Source organism: Aspergillus karnatakaensis (assembly GCF_047715665.1).
Source record: "Aspergillus karnatakaensis strain CBS 102800 unplaced genomic scaffold BJY04scaffold_46, whole genome shotgun sequence".
NCBI lineage: Eukaryota > Fungi > Ascomycota > Eurotiomycetes > Eurotiales > Aspergillaceae > Aspergillus > Aspergillus karnatakaensis.
In genome coordinates this window covers 197,067-212,947 of record NW_027395758.1, presented here as the reverse complement: position 1 = coordinate 212,947, position 15,881 = coordinate 197,067, and the positions used below count along the sequence as shown (strand labels likewise).

Below are 15,881 nucleotides of genomic sequence, written 5' to 3'. Positions count from 1 at the left end.
AGTGACCCCATCATCTTTGAGGAGCATCTGATTAATCGAATATCTGTCCCAATATACATGGATTCACAGGTACTGGCTCATATATACCTGCGCAAAGCGCTCAATCGAACATCCAAAATTTGGGTGCAACCGCCGCAAAATATATGTCACCTCACGTAAACCCAAACTACCACACTCACAATCCGAGGATAGCCGAAGCAACATACCAGAGAACAAGCAGGAGCGACCTATTTTACCAGGCAGGTGCGATGGGCTTGAGCGTTGATCACCTCTTCCTAGCCTGATATCGTGCCCTCCCAATTTGTCCCAGTGGGGATCAAAATAGGCAAGAACGATACTGCACCTGCACGAGGCAAGCGCGATCGACTCCCAGCACGCCGGTCGCTCCTTCCTCTCAGGCCCAAGATCATACCTTCCCGATTTGTTCCAACTAAGCGTCAGATTAGGAAGGAACGATATATTACAAGGAAGGTGCGATGAGATCTGGTGTGGTTCGTCCCTTCCCGATTCAATATCGTGCCTTCCCGATTTTCGGAAACGGAATGAGCAGGAGCGACTGGTCTACAAGGAAAGCGCGATGGTCCCAGTCGTTGGTCGCTCCTCCTTATCCTGATATCGTACCTTCCTCAAGTTTTGTTCATGTTGCTGGCCAGAACCGGAAGGAGCGGTTAGTACCCCATGAACTTACAGGGCAGGTGCGATGGGCTTTCCTTGAGTCGCTCCTCGGCTGGTCAGATTATGCCTAGGCGAAGTAAGATGTGGTATGGTATAGTCACCCGACTGCGCGGATCCCCCTCAGAGGGCTAATCTCAAAAGCCTTGTAGCGCTAGGACTCGGCACATTGGAAAATCATCATTCATAGATATATACATGACTCAATATGGATATATCACTACCGGCCCTTATTCCCTGCACTCCTCACAAACGGCTCAAGCGGGAAAACCTCGTTCTCAGGCGTGATACCTTCATAGATCTGCGCCCATCTCGACCGCAGCACTTCAGGCGTATGCCATGCGTTCTCGGGGTCTCGGAGCCAGAATCGTAATAGATGTCGCCTGAAGCATGAGTGTCAGTGATTAATCTCTCACATCTACCACCTCAGTATCATATCTTGACTTACTGCTTCTCTCCCTGATCCACGAACCCGTCCCGCGCATGGAAAATCGCCAGGTTGTTTACGTACTGGATATCGCCCTTCTGGAACTCGGTGTTGACGCAGAATCTCTCGCCTGTGAAATGGAGTGTGTCGAGGGCTTCCGCCTGCGCTTCAGTGATAGGTGGGATATCGGGGCTTCGAGGGAGAGCGCCGAAGCCGACGAAGTACCGTCTGCCGTATTGCAGGGAGACGCGCTGGGGAATCTTTTCTCCTGATGGTGAGGTTGAGGCTGGGAGGAGGTGGATCAGTGGTCGTTCTGACCACTGTTTGGCGGCTTTTTCGAAGCTGTGTCTTTACGTATCAGAAACGGCCAGTGGAAAGGGTGGAGGGGCAGACGAACATCTCATAGTCCCAAGGCTGCGATAGGGTATGGATCAAGTCCGGCCTCGTGCGGGCAATCTCGTTATAAACTCTCCACGTACTCGTCAACTTGCTCGCGCCGCCATGCAAGGCCGTCTCTAGGGCAAACAAGGACACAATATCCCCCGAGTCTGTGTGGAAGACCTGTTTATCAGTTGTGTATGCCGGACTGCCAATGATGCCGTTCTTATCGGAGTGGCTGAGATCCTTGATATGGGCTAGGACCACGTCGGCCGGCTTATCGTTGTACTTGTGGTCTTGTCGGCCTCGTTGCGGGGCGATGTGTGCAGAGATGCCGGCGTAGGTGATGATATTCTCTTCACGGGTGTGCTCGTCGACCTTGAGGCCGCGAATTACGAAGAAGCCGTGGCCGCTGTGGAGTTCGTGAGAGAGACGGCGCAATTCGGGGTGGAGGTTGGGTAGCGGGAATGTTTCTTGCGTTATGTGTCCAAGAGAGAGGTTGAGGGCTACGAAAGGTTAGTTGTGGATAACATGTCTGGATTATTGGGCTTATACACTTGAAGTAGGTGACCGCTGCGTCGATCTCGTTGAGCTGATCCTCGTTCAGTACATATGTCCAGTCATAGGTCTCTGCTAGGGTTTCCCCTTCCCAGACCAAGTCCCCATCGAGCTGCTCAGGGAATCCCTCGGGCACCTGGGAGGGAAGGCCACCTGCCGCGACACGCTTAGCAGCACGAGCCTGCCATTTGTCGTAGTCTGGCGCGTAAGTGATGTCGGGCTGGCGGGGAGGAGCCTTGGCTGGGGGTGTCACCCAGGTCACTTCGGTCGTGGTCGTTGCCATCGCTGCTGTCTGCTCCCTCTGTCCTTAGTGCAGTATGCTCACTAAGTCGAGAGTATTTATCGTCACCGCTATTCAAGGGAGTGAAGCTCTGTGCTTCCTTGGAGAAAGGTTGATATAGCAATAAAGTGGGCGGGATGGCGCCATCTTAAAGTTGGAGTCGTTACGACAAGGTTCTTTCCAACTCCCCAGCCTCATTGATGCATTCACTGCAAAGCAACGCCTCGTCCCCGCCAAAGCTGCACTGAATAGAAGAATCTCGGGACGGAAACCGAGGGTACTCTCGAGCGGACGGTTTTCTGAAGCAGGGACCAATAATAGAGCTGCAGACCGTGTATGAACGTGCTTTACAAGCGCGATGATACTATCCGAAGGATGCGCTACTCCCTCTTCCAAGCCATTTACCCTCCGACAAGCGCTGAACCCGATTGGAGAGGGGTTCTAGTTCTGGTTCCTGTGTAAGCGTGTGAGGTAGGGCTAAGGTCGGCACATATCACCTCGTGCTTTTACTTCCCGCCGGCACGATTATGATTCGGCCTTTGCAATCCACAGTTCGAAGTCTCTACCTCGAAATAGATGAGCGGAGGATTTAGGACAAGGTGCTGCCTATAGCAGAGATAAGCTTAAATCGCCATATGCGAGCGGATGACTGTTTAGCCCACAACCCCTGTCCCCCGTGGGAGACCGATTTACCGTTGCGTGCTTTCCACAGCAATGGCGCTTGCTAGCACGAGTCAGTATTCCATCTGCAGCGTGGAAGTAGGTGTTGCGGAAACCGTCCGGCTATATGAGCTGTCGCTCATCGCTTCTCTGATCGACTATCACTCTCAACATCTCGTGGATACTCATTGCCCAGGATGTCTTCGCCAAAAGCAAATGAAATAGCAGTGGCTCCGGTCCCTGAAGTCGAAGCTGAGCCGGCTGCACACCACGACTTCAAGACCGCAAAGCGTGTGGCAAAGGATGTTGAGGTTGTCTATAATGGCCCGACCGTTGACGACGAGGTTGCTCGCGAGGCCGCCCTCACAGCCTTGACTGCGGAAGAAGAGAAGAAACTAATTCGCCGCATTGACTGGCGCTTGGTTCCTCTTCTTTGTCTGCTCTATTTCATGAAGAAAATTGATGAAACGAACGTTCGTGCTCAACTGCATTCGAAACGACAGGTCGAGATACTGACGAGGGCAGGCTTCGAACGCACGTATTATGAACAAGGGCACAGACCGCAACATATTGACACAACTGAATATCACGTCTGATGAGTTTGGCTTGATCACTGTTATATACACTGTGAGTGGAATGATTTTTCCCCAGCCGTGCTTCTCGCAACTAACCTTTACAGGTGCCCTACATTGTGGCCGAAATTCCCTCCAACCTGCTTCTGAAGAGAGTCACCCCGTCGCGATGGCAATCTAGGATTATGATCTCTTGGTGAGTGACTGCTGCTGTTGTTTACTAGATGAGAACTAGAACTGACCTACCAAGGGGTATTGTCACAGCATGCACGGCTGCGGTCACTAACAAGGGTGGTCTCTACACTGTTCGCTTTCTGCTGGGTCTTGTGAGTATACACAGCTGTATCGTATGATCGAATGCATCTAATATGGAGCAGACTGAAGCTGGAATGTTCCCTGCTATTATCCTGCAACTCTCATACTGGTACCGGCCCGATGAAATCGCCCAGCGATTAGTCGCAATTTGTGAGTTTTCATTACGCCCTGGTAAAAAAAAAGAAGCACCTAAACTAATGATCAAAGACTGCGTTGGAAACACTTCCGGCATCTTAGGTGGTCTTCTCGCGTACGCATTCAACGGTGCCTCTGGCGCTGGCAACCTGTCCGGCTGGCAATGGCTATTCGTCGTTGAGGGAATCATCACCATCTTGATGGGATTTGTTGTCTGGTTCTTTCTTCCAGACTGTATGTCAACATCTGAATCCTCTCCTTTCTCCATGTATCAGACCTCTGACCTTGAATTCTATAGTCCCCGCAACAACCAAATGGCTCACCCCCACCGAAAGCGCTTTCCTCCAAGCCCGCCTCCCACGAGCCTCGCCCCGCGCCGCAGAAGAGAACTTCGTCCTCAAGGAAGTCCTCCGCACTCTCAAGGACAAACGTCTTTGGCTATTCACTCTCTGCTGGGCATGCATGACGTCCGGCAGTGGAGGCGTGAAGTTCTACCAGCCTACCATTATCGCCAACATGGGCTTCAGCGACATCGCAACCGCTCAGATTCTCAACATCCCCATGTCCGTGCTCGCAATTATCCTTATTATCGTTCTAGGTTGGACGGCGGATCGAGCAAGGATCCCACTCCCGCTCCTTCCCATTGGCGGCACGATCGTCATTGTCGCATGCTACTCAGTCCTCCTCGCCTATCCTAACGATATTGGCGTTTATATTGCCATGATGATCGGCAATGCCTGTTCATCCGCTTGGTTCCCGTATGTCTTCCTTCCCCTTCCCTTTCCATGTTCTTCCGTTTTTCTCTCCATCTCAAGACTAATTCCGATTTCCCTATAGTCTAATGTGGACCTGGCGCTCCCAAACCATAAACGGCGCCACGGGCTCGGCCTTCGCAATCGGTTTCGTCAACAGCTACGGGCAGGTCGGTGACGCTGTGGGACCGCAGATGTTTGAGGATAAATACGAGCCGCGGTATCAGCTTCCCTTTGGGCTGAGCATGGGTCTTGTGGCCGGGTGCTCGATTACAAGTCTCTATACGTGGTGGGTTACCCGCCAAACGGAGCAGGATACGAGACGGCATAAGTTGGCGAGGCTGGAGGCGAAGAAGAGGGATGAGGCTGTTTTGGATGATATTACGGATCGGGATTTGAGAAAGAGGGGGAGTGACAGTGACAGTGCGGCTACGAGGGTTTAGATAGTGGTGAGAGAGTGACTTAAAAAGAAGGATTGAAATGATAGGGGGCTTAGTAGTAGAGGTAGAGCTGGTATAAGTTTATCGGGAGACTTATGGAGGAGGTGCAAGAGGACGAATGAATAGTACGAGATAGACAAACTGGTTTGATTGTCAAACAGGACAGGAACTAAAGTAATGCATAGAAGGCAATAGAAATGACAGGTCTTTGAGCCGAACAGTACCTCTAAGCCTCTAAGCAAGACACGTCGACAGCGAACTATAACCTCCCAAGCCCCACCTCGCCAGCCTCTCGACCAACTCTTGATCATGCCTGCCCATATCATAAAGCGGCGTTGTGCGCACAACAAGCTTGTCGCCATCATGAAACGCCTCGATAACCCTCAAATGATGCTGTCGGCTGGCCGAGAAAAGCAATACCTGCGCATGTTATCAGTCTTTATCAACGGAAGAACAATAGCAGCAAATGGGCACACGAACCGGCGCCATAACATTGGGCTCACGGCATCTTCTCTTGAGTCGACGTTGCATGATACGGACAATGGCTTGGATTTCGCCACGGTAGAGGTCGTCGTTGCTTTCTTTTTTCATTTCGCTAGAGAGTATGGCTACCGCGTGAGGCTCACTGTTGCGTCTAATGCGAAGTAAGAGATGCACCTCCCACTGGAAACCGGGTGCGAGATTGGATAGAGCTCTGGACTTGAGTTGTTGCTGACTAGGATGTAGCGAGGTGTTAGCTTTATCAGAAAGGGGAATAGAGAGAGAAAGTAGGAAAGGAGGCTAACTCAAGATAAGAGATATTAGGAGGACCGTCACCGGGAAGAGAACAGTGCAGGAAGTAATGAGCCAGCCAAACTGCAAGATTTCCGTCATTTGAATAGGCAGAGTCGCCATTTGGAGGGTTTTCGATGCGGGCTGGGTAGGGCTTGAAGAATATCGGGCCGTCGTTGTCTTCGAGGGTCATGGGGAGACGTAGGATGTTCAGTGCTCCCAGATCCCAGAGCGAGAGACAGGGGTCGAGGTCATCAAGCGCGTCATGGGTTGCTTGGAGACTTTCGCGACGACGCTTTTTTTCAGCTAAAGCTTGATCATCCGCAACAACGCGTGTCATGTTGATGAGTCAATGGATAGGAAGGATAAAAGTGAGAAGGGAGGAGAGGCAGAGGAAGTTGAGTTGGGAGCAGAGAGAAAGAGAGTACATGTGGCTGTCTGCAAGACCAAGTCTAAGCCAAATGTGAGTGAATGTGCACAGGCATTGGCATTTCTGTGGGATTGACTCTATTAAACAGGCGCTACTAGCTGATGGGATTGAGTAGCACTATGGATCAAAGAACATACTATGTGCAAAGTGCTATAGTATGCATGCGTCAGTGGTTAGGGCTGAATTCAACCGCCTTGTGCTCTGCCAATAAACAACATCTGCTCAATAAGTTGCCATGTTCAGCAGGTAGTTATGTCAAACCATAAAGATAAGCCCATCCCGGTTGTAGTTAGTGCTTGTACTGCAGGGCCCAACCATGTTCGCCTCGCTTCACAGACAAAAGAAGGTGATATGGTTCAGCTAATGCTCGCTCCAAGGTACGACAAGGGTGGAAAGTCCTTTTATATAGTTGAGGGTAGGGTCACCTATGAACAGCCACCAAAGATGGGACAAGTGGAGTATCTTATTGGATTGTTGGCCTTGCGGACCGTTTGTGAGGGAGACTCTGAGTGGATCATTTCGGTTAAGATATGCCTGGCCAGGTATATTAGCCAAGTTGTTTGCCTTGAGAAAGGGTATTGGCATGTCACTAATCTGTTCCGGAAACTCTAGATATAGGTCAATAGATAAGTCCAATCATCTATTCCTCCCTTTCATATACAACCTCCCTATACTCCTGTACCACAGCACCCTCCATCTCCTGCTCTACGCCCTCAACATCAAACCTTGTCCTTCTCAATTCCCATTCCCCAAAATAATTCGGACTCTCTCCAACCTTCTCGAAACCCACAGACCCAAAGAGCTTTAAACTTCGCTCATTCTTCTCCCCAATCTTCACGCTCAAAGCATCGAACTTCCTCTCCTTCAATTTCCCCTTCCCATCACCTTCACCCTTCAAAAACTCCCTTACAATCTCCTGCTCATTCCCAGCCACATACCGCAAAAAGCTCAACAGCGCAGCTTTCCCAAATCCCCGCCTCTGGTCTTTCTTCTCGGCAATCATGAGTTCAATCTCACCGATGATTTCAGGCGACGAGGTGCCTTCTTCGCCATCATCTATGCGCAGGAACAGATTGATATCGCCGATCATGCGGGCGGGAGAGTCAGACTCTCCATCCAATTTGATACCTTTTGCAACATCCCCGTGATTGTCGTTCAGTGTAGTCGAGAGAGGGAGACATATGATAAATGTAAGTTTGTCGGCGTCGTTGCGCCATGACTGTTGCATGGCATATTCTTCTTCTATGCTTAGGGGCTCGGAGGCCGTTGCTTCTTGGATTTCCTGGAAGCAATATCAGATCTTCATGTCCAGTTTTCATTGATGCTAGTACTAGGTGGCGTACCTCATCTTTCATCCATTCGTGATAGCGTGGGACGTGCCATTTTGAGTATGGCACGAGTAGGACTTTAGATGTGGAGATTGCTGCAGGCGGGCGTTGTTGGTTTTCTTGTTTCGGAGGTGCAATAAGAACCGGACTTACAGACCTGTCTTTTCGTTCAGAAGCATTGTGTTGTTTTTTATATTGGAGATTGTTCAAATTGTTGTCGTCGGTAAGTGGGATAAAGTGGGCGGATCTGGATCTTTTCTGCATGTCTTGGCATGCTAGAGTTAGTAGATCGGAGCAGCCCAGAGCATGTAGATAGTGTCATGAATTGATAAGTAGCTCAGTCATCTATATACGGTTTTCTGAATCATCGCTTCTCTTCTTTTCCCGCAAATGCTTCGAATTTGATCACTTCCACCTCCAGGGTTTCAGTGTCAACCAGAATCAACTCTCCAGTCTCTGAGAACTTAGGAATCGACACCAGGCGCACAGACGGAAGGGGAGCGTCCTCATCTGTTCCACCCATCTCTGTATCCTCACCGTTCAGTTTTAACGGTATATCTCCTTCAATTACGGCTGTCTTAAATTGCGGCTGGTTGCCGGCAAAAAAGAGGTGTGGGCAGGCTTGCATGACAAATGGGTCGTGTGTTTGGAATGGGTAGGACCCTAATGATCATAGTCAGTATAGCTGCATTTGATATCGTGCTGGCTGAAAACTCACATATCGTATCAGGCGCTGTGGGAACACCACACCGCCACCGCAACATAGCCTCCATGATTCTTATCCTGGCTTCTACATCCCCTTTGAGGTCGATATTGCCATCTTCGTCTGCGAAGTCCAGGTACCGAAGAACATCATCCACATTCTGGCCGCTACAACCCCATAGGCGCCATCCCTCAACATCTCCTTCCCACGGATTCGTCACGCTATCAAACCACCCCGGTTCAGTCTTCTCCTCGCCAGTCGGTGGAGTAGCACAGTACACTCGTGAGCGAGGAAACATCGCTCGGTGGATTGGTTGCTGGGGAAGCGCGAAATTAGCCGGGTCACTTTCGCCCGGCATGATAGTGACAGGTATGCTGGGTAGAAGCTCTGCGATGAAGGAGTCCAACTGTGTAATTGGTGACGCATTATACGACGAGGAATCGTATCCATACTTCTTGGCCTGTGCCATCTTCTTCCCAGCTGCCCCTTCCGGTCCGGGTCCCTCAGTAATGGTACTCGCTCCGAGGGAATTTCCGGCTATAATCAACCGGGTGATTTCGCTCGCATTGGGGATTGTTCCGTCTGCATTATCTGGCGGTGACGCTGTGTATCCCTGAAGAAAGTCCGATAAGAGCTCGAGAGTGAGGCTATCACTCGAGGTCCCCGTTATCCCAAGACCGCTGACCAATGCAATTTTCCCTTTCATCGAATCTTCCAATGGCCGTTCTTCATCCCTTTCCCACCGAGCTGGCTGTCGGGCCAGATCAGGAACCTTGATATCGACGGTCTCAAACGACCCATCGGCGTTCTCTGTCCCAAGCACGGCAATGATAACACCGGTCGCTAGTTGTACAGATCGTAGTTTGTTTCCAGTTAGTCGTAATCGTCCGGATTCATCTTCGAGCATAATATCTGTTAACTCTGGGTGTGCGGGGTCTTGGTAGGTTCGTCGAGGCGCCGGTGCGAATGCGAAATTCTGTCAGAATTAGATATACTCCATGAGGAAAAACCAATCAAGACCTGCCTCCTTTGACAAATCATCCAAGATATTTGGCTTCAGAGGCATCTCCATGTATATTGTGCCCGCAACCCAGCAAAGCTCTCCCTGTCGCACATCAAGCACTCTCTCGACACGGCGGGCCTGTTCTCCTGCGATCTATTCGTCTCGCAGACGCGTTAGCAGGCTCCGATCATCAAATATCTCAAGCAATGGTGTCTCTTACACTGAGCCCCTTCCAAGCCTCGACCGCAACTTGTTCGACAGCGGGCTTCAACTTCGCCAATCGCAAAAAGTACATGTCGCCATATTGCTGCTGATATTGTCTCTCTTGACCTGGTGGGAGTCGGAAGGTATCCAGCGGATTATAGACGGAGGGATATCGATTTATCAGCTCATATTGTTGCGTGCTAGGAGACATCTCGCAATTAGTAAATTGGAGCAAAGCTGGAGATGCGGAGACACGAACCTTGGAGGACGCAGAAACTCGTCCTCGGTTGAAGGAGCGGGCATATTGTGGCACTGATGTTTTCTAGAAGTTCATTTGCGTACTCAGATAAGAAAATTCCCAAGAGACAAAATTGCAATGAGTTGCTCAAAACTGGAACAAACTGAGTGTGCAGAGTTGAGTGTGGACAACGCGAACGACGCGTCTTTTGGCGTTGCGACGGGTAGTCCACTTAATGCCATCATTAGGTACCGCTTTGGGTTTGTCTCTTGTTCAACCTTCCTTCTAACCTCCCCCTCACAACACAACGGACGATAATCCATATTACTACTACGGGTATCAGTCTCTGATCCGAAACACCCTAGAAGCTGATTGCACCCTCGAGGCCTGTTTCGGAGCACATGGCTATTTCCTAAATACGTTACCAGGCTATTGAGGGACCACAAGGGCTAGCCTGGCAGATGTAAAGCGAAGCGCACGACAAAGCTAATCGATTGACGGACCAAAGCTTCTAATCTATGTCTCAACGAGGCACGTATCTCGCTAGACGGACTGTCCCGCTGCCAGAATTGGCAATATCGATACAGCCTCTCCCACACCCGAGAAGAGGTCATCCGCAGTCCAGTGTGGTGTTTCACACGCAACAAAATCATCTGCTTGACGGGCTATAATCCCCTGATGCATCGTATGGAGACATATGATGGATTGGTGGATTGAAGGCATTTGACAATCTGAAGATGCAATCACGCATCCAATCTCCCTTCCGGATACCAATCCCTCGCTGAAATCTCTCAACGACGCTCGGCATTCCTTCATATCCAATGAGTATTTCAAAGGCTTCAGTAAGAATGATAAAGTCACTTGGCCAAATCCTTCCTGGTGAAGGAGAGATTCTCAGACCAAGATTCGCCCATTCATATGCCTCACAAGAATGGCTGAAGCCATAGTACTTCACCACAAGCATGCATAAGACTCTCATTCCTGACAACAACATTCCCCGCAACATGATAAACAGCTGGATCAATGAAGCACATATCACATCGTGTCTCCCAATGCAGGAACTCGACTTCATTAATAATTTGTCTGAACTGACGTTTCCAAGATAATCCAACCCTGTGCTATCCTCTTCACTCAACATGAAGCTCGGACTTTTTCCTTATTCTGCCCTAGGCAGTCTGCTCATATTGAGCCTGTCGGTTGTTTCAGCATTTAATTTCGACTCCATAATTCGCGACTTCCAGCAAAGCATAATCCAGCGCAGCCTTCCCGGCTCGCTCGCCCTTGCGCCAGAGGGAGCAGTAGGGTACCAACCTCCACCAGGACCGATCACAAGCGAACCCACACTGGCAGCTGCTCCTGATACACCAGGCGCCACCGCGGCCTCTACGTCGGACACCGGTGGCCTTGTCTATGGATCAGACCGAGCATTAGCCGCTACGGAGGATACTATAGAGTCTGATGAGTGAGCTCGCCCCGTCTCCCACCCATGATTCGGGAAGGTATTGACTTCAGCTCCTAACAGGCCACAACAACGTCTTCAACACATCCCCTCGGTCTCCGAAATGGATGCAATGATAAGGAAGTCTCAGACTGCATCGGCGAGCAGAGATGTGGTGCGGTCACTGTCGAGCTTAGTGGCGTCGGTTGTTCTTTCGCTACTACATCTATGATCATCGCTGGAGGATAACGAGTGTGTTGTTCAGTGTTCGAGAGAGCTACTGGAATGAGAATGTACGTCAATAGTATGATGCGCTTCTGTTCTCAATAAATGTTCGTGGAGGTAGTAAAATTGAAAGATATCCACAATCGGTCTAACTTACTACCCCATGTACTGATGATCGCCCTATCCCATGCTGAGGATCTACTTCAAAGGCCCTGTGCTTCCCATAAAACTAGGAAGTAACCCCCAGCCACGCATGTTAAGCGCAATTTCAGCACTACCTATGAGCCATAATTATGCAGCACATGACTACACACCAAAGTAACCGGCTAAGTTTCTCCAAAGGAAGCCGCGACGCGAGGCTGGTGGTGCCAGCGAGCCGGGAGACCGAAGATCGCCAGCATGAGCCTCGGTCCGTTGCCAGAGTAAACCCCTTCCCCGCATCCCCGGAACCTCTCCTTTTAATCATATGGGAAAGAGCCAGGTGTGAATAACCGACTAGGTAGTGTCGCCAATTTAATCATTTCTCTGCTTATATACCCCTTTCCGCGGAGCGTTCTGAAGCGTTCTTCTTACCGTTTTCCCTCCATTCCACTGCACTATTTTGACGGGGAGGTCTATACTTTCCAGGCCCTGCGTACGGCAATAATCGCGAAAGGTACGTTGGTGATATTTAATCCTCTAGACCTCAACTAATCATTTCCATCAACTAGAATAATAAATACTGCCCAACATGTCCATCACAACCCCCCTAACCGCCCTCCTGGGAATCCAATCCCCCGTCCTCCTAGCCGGCATGGCCAAAGCCTCCGGCGCCCCCCTCGCAGCCGCAGTTTCCAACGCCGGCGGGCTCGGCGTGATCGGCGGACTGGGATACACACCCGCGCAAATGAACGAAATGCTCGTGGAGCTCAAGTCCCTACTCAAGGACAAATCGCTCCCCTTCGGCGTCGACCTCGCCCTCCCACAAGTCGGCGGCAACGCCCGCAAAACAAACCACGATTACACGGATGGTAAGCTCGATCAGCTCATCGACGTGATCATCGAGCATGGCACGAAATTGTTTGTTTGCGCGGTGGGCATTCCGCCGGCGCATGTGATTAAAAGGCTCCATGACGCAGGGATCTTGATTATGAATATGGTTGGTGCGCCAAAGCATGCGGAGAAGGCGCTTAAGGCTGGCGTGGATATTATCTGTGCTCAGGGTGGAGAGGGCGGTGGGCATACGGGGGATATCCCATTTTCTGTGCTCATCCCTGCAGTTGTGGATACGGTGCAGGGGTATAAGAGTCCGTTGACGGGGAAGACGCCGCTGGTTGTTGCCGCGGGTGGTGTGAATGATGGGCGCAGTTTGGCGGCGGCGTTGACGCTTGGTGCTGTTGGTGTCTGGGTGGGCACGAGGTTCCTGGCTACCGAGGAGAGTGGTGCAAGTAAGTTGCATAAGGAGGCTGTTGTTGGTGCTAAGTACGGCGAGACAAAGAGGACATTGGTTGTTTCAGGGCGACCACTGCGCATGCTGCCAAATGATTACATCAAGGAGTGGGAGAAGAAGCCCCAGGAAATCGCAGAGTTGACGGCCAAGGGTATCGTCCCGCTTGAGCATGATTTCAACAACGATAGGGATTTTGATATTCCGTTCTTGATGGGCGACGTTTCTGGTATCATCAAGGAGATCAAGCCCGCGGGGGTGGTTTTGAAGGAGATGGTTGCTCAGGCTGCTGATGTCCTAAAGAAGAGTGCGGCGCTTGCTTCGGGGCCAGCGAGTAAGTTGTGAGAGATGATATCCTTGATGTTTCATGTACTTAGGCGCTATTCCAAGTTCTCGAGCTCTACTTCTGGCGCGCCTTGACGAATTGTATATATTTAGCATTTAAGCATCTCAGACCCCACATTAGCGGAATAACCGTGTCTAAAATATATGGCACTAAACGTATGTGATGTTGATATTCTGCTCCCTGGGCGTAGCATGCAGAGAAAGTTCATATGGGGAAGGAATGAAGCCCTCAACAGGGGTCGGTATTGAAGACGCCTAGTTCATTGTAGACCTGGAAGAGGTTGCATCATAGAAGACATCAGAGACATTCATTTACATATGGTTCAGACCATACTAAACCTAAATAGATGGACTGTACCCGACGAGCGGCAACCGACTGCGCTGCTATGAGAGTAGGTATAGCGACATGTAAATTTCCAAGACAAATCAGCGCTACGTTTAACATGAGTCGATAAACCTCGCCTCAGTAGTAGTATTGCGTTATTGCTGCTCGAGCTAGGGGGTACTGTGGATAGCACCAGCCTACACAGCTACAACACCACCATAACACCGTCGTCAGTGACATCCATTGAGGACCGCCTTCCCGTTGGCGCGCGCTTCCAAGAGGTTTGGAGGGGGCGGGGGGCCGAATACAGGCTTCTCGGGCTGCTGCGGCAGCGGGTGATCGCCGTTGGCGCTATCGAGTTCATATTCCTCATCGCTAAGACCTTCGTCGTCGTCTTCGTCTTCGTAATCCTCTTCGTATTCGCTCTCCGTGCCTTCGTCGTCCCCTTCCAGATCCACGGCGAGACCCTGGCCGCGGCCTTGGGCCTGCATGCGTCGGCATAGTGCTTCAAGATGATGACTCTTCTTCCGCCACTTATCGAGCTCTTCGTGGTTTCTTGTACGTTCCTCGGCCATTTCCAGTATGTTTCGATTTGTCTGATCGTGCTTGCGAGTGAGGGTCAGATTCTCCTTTTCTAAGCGCTTGGTCTTTTTTGACATTTCCTCCATCTCTTTGCGAAACGTAAGGAACAGCTCATTACTGTTGTTCAGAGTATCCTCGACCTAGGTTTTGTTACTTCCAGAAATCAAGAGGCGAGCCCATGGCACATACCTGTTTGAACTTCTCCACGTAGATGTTCAGCTGACTGCGTAGTTCAGACTCGGTATGCGAGAATGTAGACACCTGTGAGCTCAGTGCACGACAGCGCGCAGCTTCGTTCTCCGCTGCACGTCGCTGCTCTTCGTACTTGGCGGTAAGACATTGGATTTCTGCATCCTTGCTGCGCAATAACGACTTGTAGTGTAACTCGCGCATTTCAAACTTCTCCCCGATGGTCTTGATCTTGGCTCGAAGGCTGTGGCAGAATGTTAGACGGGCGCATATTCCTAGTTAGCGGCAACTTACGCTTCGTCGAGGTCAATGTCCACTTTGTCGCTTCGAGGATTTCCCTTCGCTGCCATGACGTCCTGGATGTCGTACAAAAGGGAGTCGAGACGCTCGTTAACTACTGCACGGGCCTTCTTTTCGTTTTCTTCTAACTTTTTGTTTTCGTCCTGTTTTCCAAGGGTCGAACATTAGCGCGGGGTGCTAAAGCCAATCGCTAGGAAAATAGCCGCAATTGTATCTTGATCCCACCTTGACTTTCTTGTTCTCCTTTGTAAGCTCTCTGCACAACTTTTCCAGTTTATCCTTCATGGTGACAGTTTTGTTCAACTCCGATTTGCCCTTGTCTTGATCTTTCTGGAGCTGATCGGCCCGTTTCTTACTCTTGGCGTAGTCGCGGTCCAGCTTCTTCATGTCGGCCAGGAGTTCTGTATACTTTTTGTGTACAGTTTCAAGTCGAGTGAGCGGGGATTCGATGTTGGTCAAGAGTTGGTTCAAGTCTCTGGTAGCCTTCTTCACCTCCCGTTCTATATCCCAGTGTTAGCCAGTATTGCCACCCAAGCGCCGAAAAGGCCGGGCAAAAGCCTGTAATTGTTCCAAAAAGTAGGCCACCCACCAATTTCTTGCTCTTGATCCTTCTCTCCCGCCGCATCCTGCTCCAGCTGCGAGATCTTGGCGGCCAAAAGCTTCGAGGTCTCGTTCGGATCGGCAACCTTCTTCCCCTTATTTTTCTTCGACATCGCCGCAGTCGACATGTTTTGGTAATCCACCTTGAAGGATAAGCTCGAATCGTATACGGTGTGGGTTGCCGGCGGAGGTCGCGTGGTTGGTCCCCAAGAAAAATGCGAAGACGGAACGGCTATGTGTGGTCAAGAGTTTAATATGTGACTGGATGGAAAGCCACGTCGACAATCCAGACAAAGCTTGGAACCGTGCAAGTCAGGTAACCTCAGAGTATTACCAAAGCCAATGTGGTCACTGGTGACGCTGGAATTCCACACTTGCAACGAGCGGAGAACCTTGAGGGACTTGCTAGGCTCGCAGAACTCGGAGCAACCGGGACCCAAATCCTATAGCAACCAAGTTCTGCACAGCCAACGAAAAGCCCGGGGCCGGTATCAAGGGATCGTGAGTATATGGCGGAGCGAGAGGGGACCTGGCGAGTATAGACAAGGCAAAGGCAGTCGGTCGAGGACTTGTCGGGGAGGATCG

General features: G+C 50.7%; 8 protein-coding genes across 8 annotated transcripts; 2 read left to right on the top strand and 6 right to left on the bottom strand.

The window, feature by feature from the left end:
* Positions 1 to 892: 892 nt before the first annotated feature.
* BJY04DRAFT_209308 (TauD/TfdA family dioxygenase) lies at positions 893 to 2,318 on the bottom strand (the record flags this gene model as incomplete). The annotated part of the gene is made up of 4 exons (XM_073714101.1): positions 893 to 1,055; positions 1,121 to 1,441; positions 1,497 to 1,983; positions 2,033 to 2,318. 4 exons carry the CDS (start codon positions 2,316 to 2,318, stop codon positions 893 to 895), a joined length of 1,257 nt encoding a protein of 418 aa, XP_073568261.1.
* An 854-nt stretch (positions 2,319 to 3,172) lies between these two features.
* Positions 3,173 to 5,192, top strand: BJY04DRAFT_209307 (major facilitator superfamily domain-containing protein; the record flags this gene model as incomplete). The annotated part of the gene is made up of 8 exons (XM_073714100.1): positions 3,173 to 3,448; positions 3,501 to 3,602; positions 3,655 to 3,743; positions 3,798 to 3,873; positions 3,925 to 4,012; positions 4,070 to 4,231; positions 4,296 to 4,755; positions 4,835 to 5,192. 8 exons carry the CDS (start codon positions 3,173 to 3,175, stop codon positions 5,190 to 5,192), a joined length of 1,611 nt encoding a protein of 536 aa, XP_073568260.1.
* Positions 5,193 to 5,435: 243 nt separating this feature from the next.
* BJY04DRAFT_113038 (uncharacterized protein) lies at positions 5,436 to 6,720 on the bottom strand. Its single transcript, XM_073708184.1, has 2 exons — positions 5,975 to 6,720; positions 5,436 to 5,904 (listed from the first exon to the last, which is right to left on the bottom strand). The coding sequence occupies exons 1-2, from the start codon at positions 6,298 to 6,300 to the stop codon at positions 5,622 to 5,624; spliced, it is 609 nt and encodes a 202-aa protein (XP_073568259.1). The 5' UTR covers positions 6,301 to 6,720; the 3' UTR covers positions 5,436 to 5,621.
* Positions 6,721 to 6,893: 173 nt separating this feature from the next.
* BJY04DRAFT_196026 (uncharacterized protein) lies at positions 6,894 to 7,924 on the bottom strand. Its single transcript, XM_073712309.1, has 3 exons — positions 7,876 to 7,924; positions 7,734 to 7,813; positions 6,894 to 7,672 (listed from the first exon to the last, which is right to left on the bottom strand). The coding sequence occupies exons 1-3, from the start codon at positions 7,895 to 7,897 to the stop codon at positions 7,031 to 7,033; spliced, it is 744 nt and encodes a 247-aa protein (XP_073568258.1). The 5' UTR covers positions 7,898 to 7,924; the 3' UTR covers positions 6,894 to 7,030.
* A 113-nt stretch (positions 7,925 to 8,037) lies between these two features.
* BJY04DRAFT_196025 (DNA-directed DNA polymerase delta subunit POL31) lies at positions 8,038 to 10,050 on the bottom strand. The gene is made up of 5 exons (XM_073712308.1): positions 9,888 to 10,050; positions 9,645 to 9,828; positions 9,446 to 9,577; positions 8,437 to 9,397; positions 8,038 to 8,381 (listed from the first exon to the last, which is right to left on the bottom strand). The coding sequence occupies exons 1-5, from the start codon at positions 9,929 to 9,931 to the stop codon at positions 8,083 to 8,085; spliced, it is 1,620 nt and encodes a 539-aa protein (XP_073568257.1). The 5' UTR covers positions 9,932 to 10,050; the 3' UTR covers positions 8,038 to 8,082.
* Positions 10,051 to 11,242: 1,192 nt separating this feature from the next.
* On the bottom strand, positions 11,243 to 11,692 carry BJY04DRAFT_196023 (uncharacterized protein). The gene is made up of 2 exons (XM_073712307.1): positions 11,389 to 11,692; positions 11,243 to 11,328 (listed from the first exon to the last, which is right to left on the bottom strand). Exons 1-2 carry the CDS (start codon positions 11,538 to 11,540, stop codon positions 11,313 to 11,315), a joined length of 168 nt encoding a protein of 55 aa, XP_073568256.1. The 5' UTR covers positions 11,541 to 11,692; the 3' UTR covers positions 11,243 to 11,312.
* A 289-nt stretch (positions 11,693 to 11,981) lies between these two features.
* Positions 11,982 to 13,578, top strand: BJY04DRAFT_113023 (NAD(P)H-dependent flavin oxidoreductase). Its single transcript, XM_073708183.1, has 2 exons — positions 11,982 to 12,184; positions 12,240 to 13,578. The coding sequence occupies exon 2, from the start codon at positions 12,260 to 12,262 to the stop codon at positions 13,298 to 13,300; it is 1,041 nt and encodes a 346-aa protein (XP_073568255.1). The 5' UTR covers positions 11,982 to 12,184; positions 12,240 to 12,259; the 3' UTR covers positions 13,301 to 13,578.
* On the bottom strand, positions 13,578 to 15,521 carry BJY04DRAFT_113016 (taxilin). The gene is made up of 5 exons (XM_073708182.1): positions 15,286 to 15,521; positions 14,922 to 15,196; positions 14,691 to 14,839; positions 14,397 to 14,640; positions 13,578 to 14,347 (listed from the first exon to the last, which is right to left on the bottom strand). Exons 1-5 carry the CDS (start codon positions 15,422 to 15,424, stop codon positions 13,856 to 13,858), a joined length of 1,299 nt encoding a protein of 432 aa, XP_073568254.1. The 5' UTR covers positions 15,425 to 15,521; the 3' UTR covers positions 13,578 to 13,855.
* Positions 15,522 to 15,881: the final 360 nt, after the last annotated feature.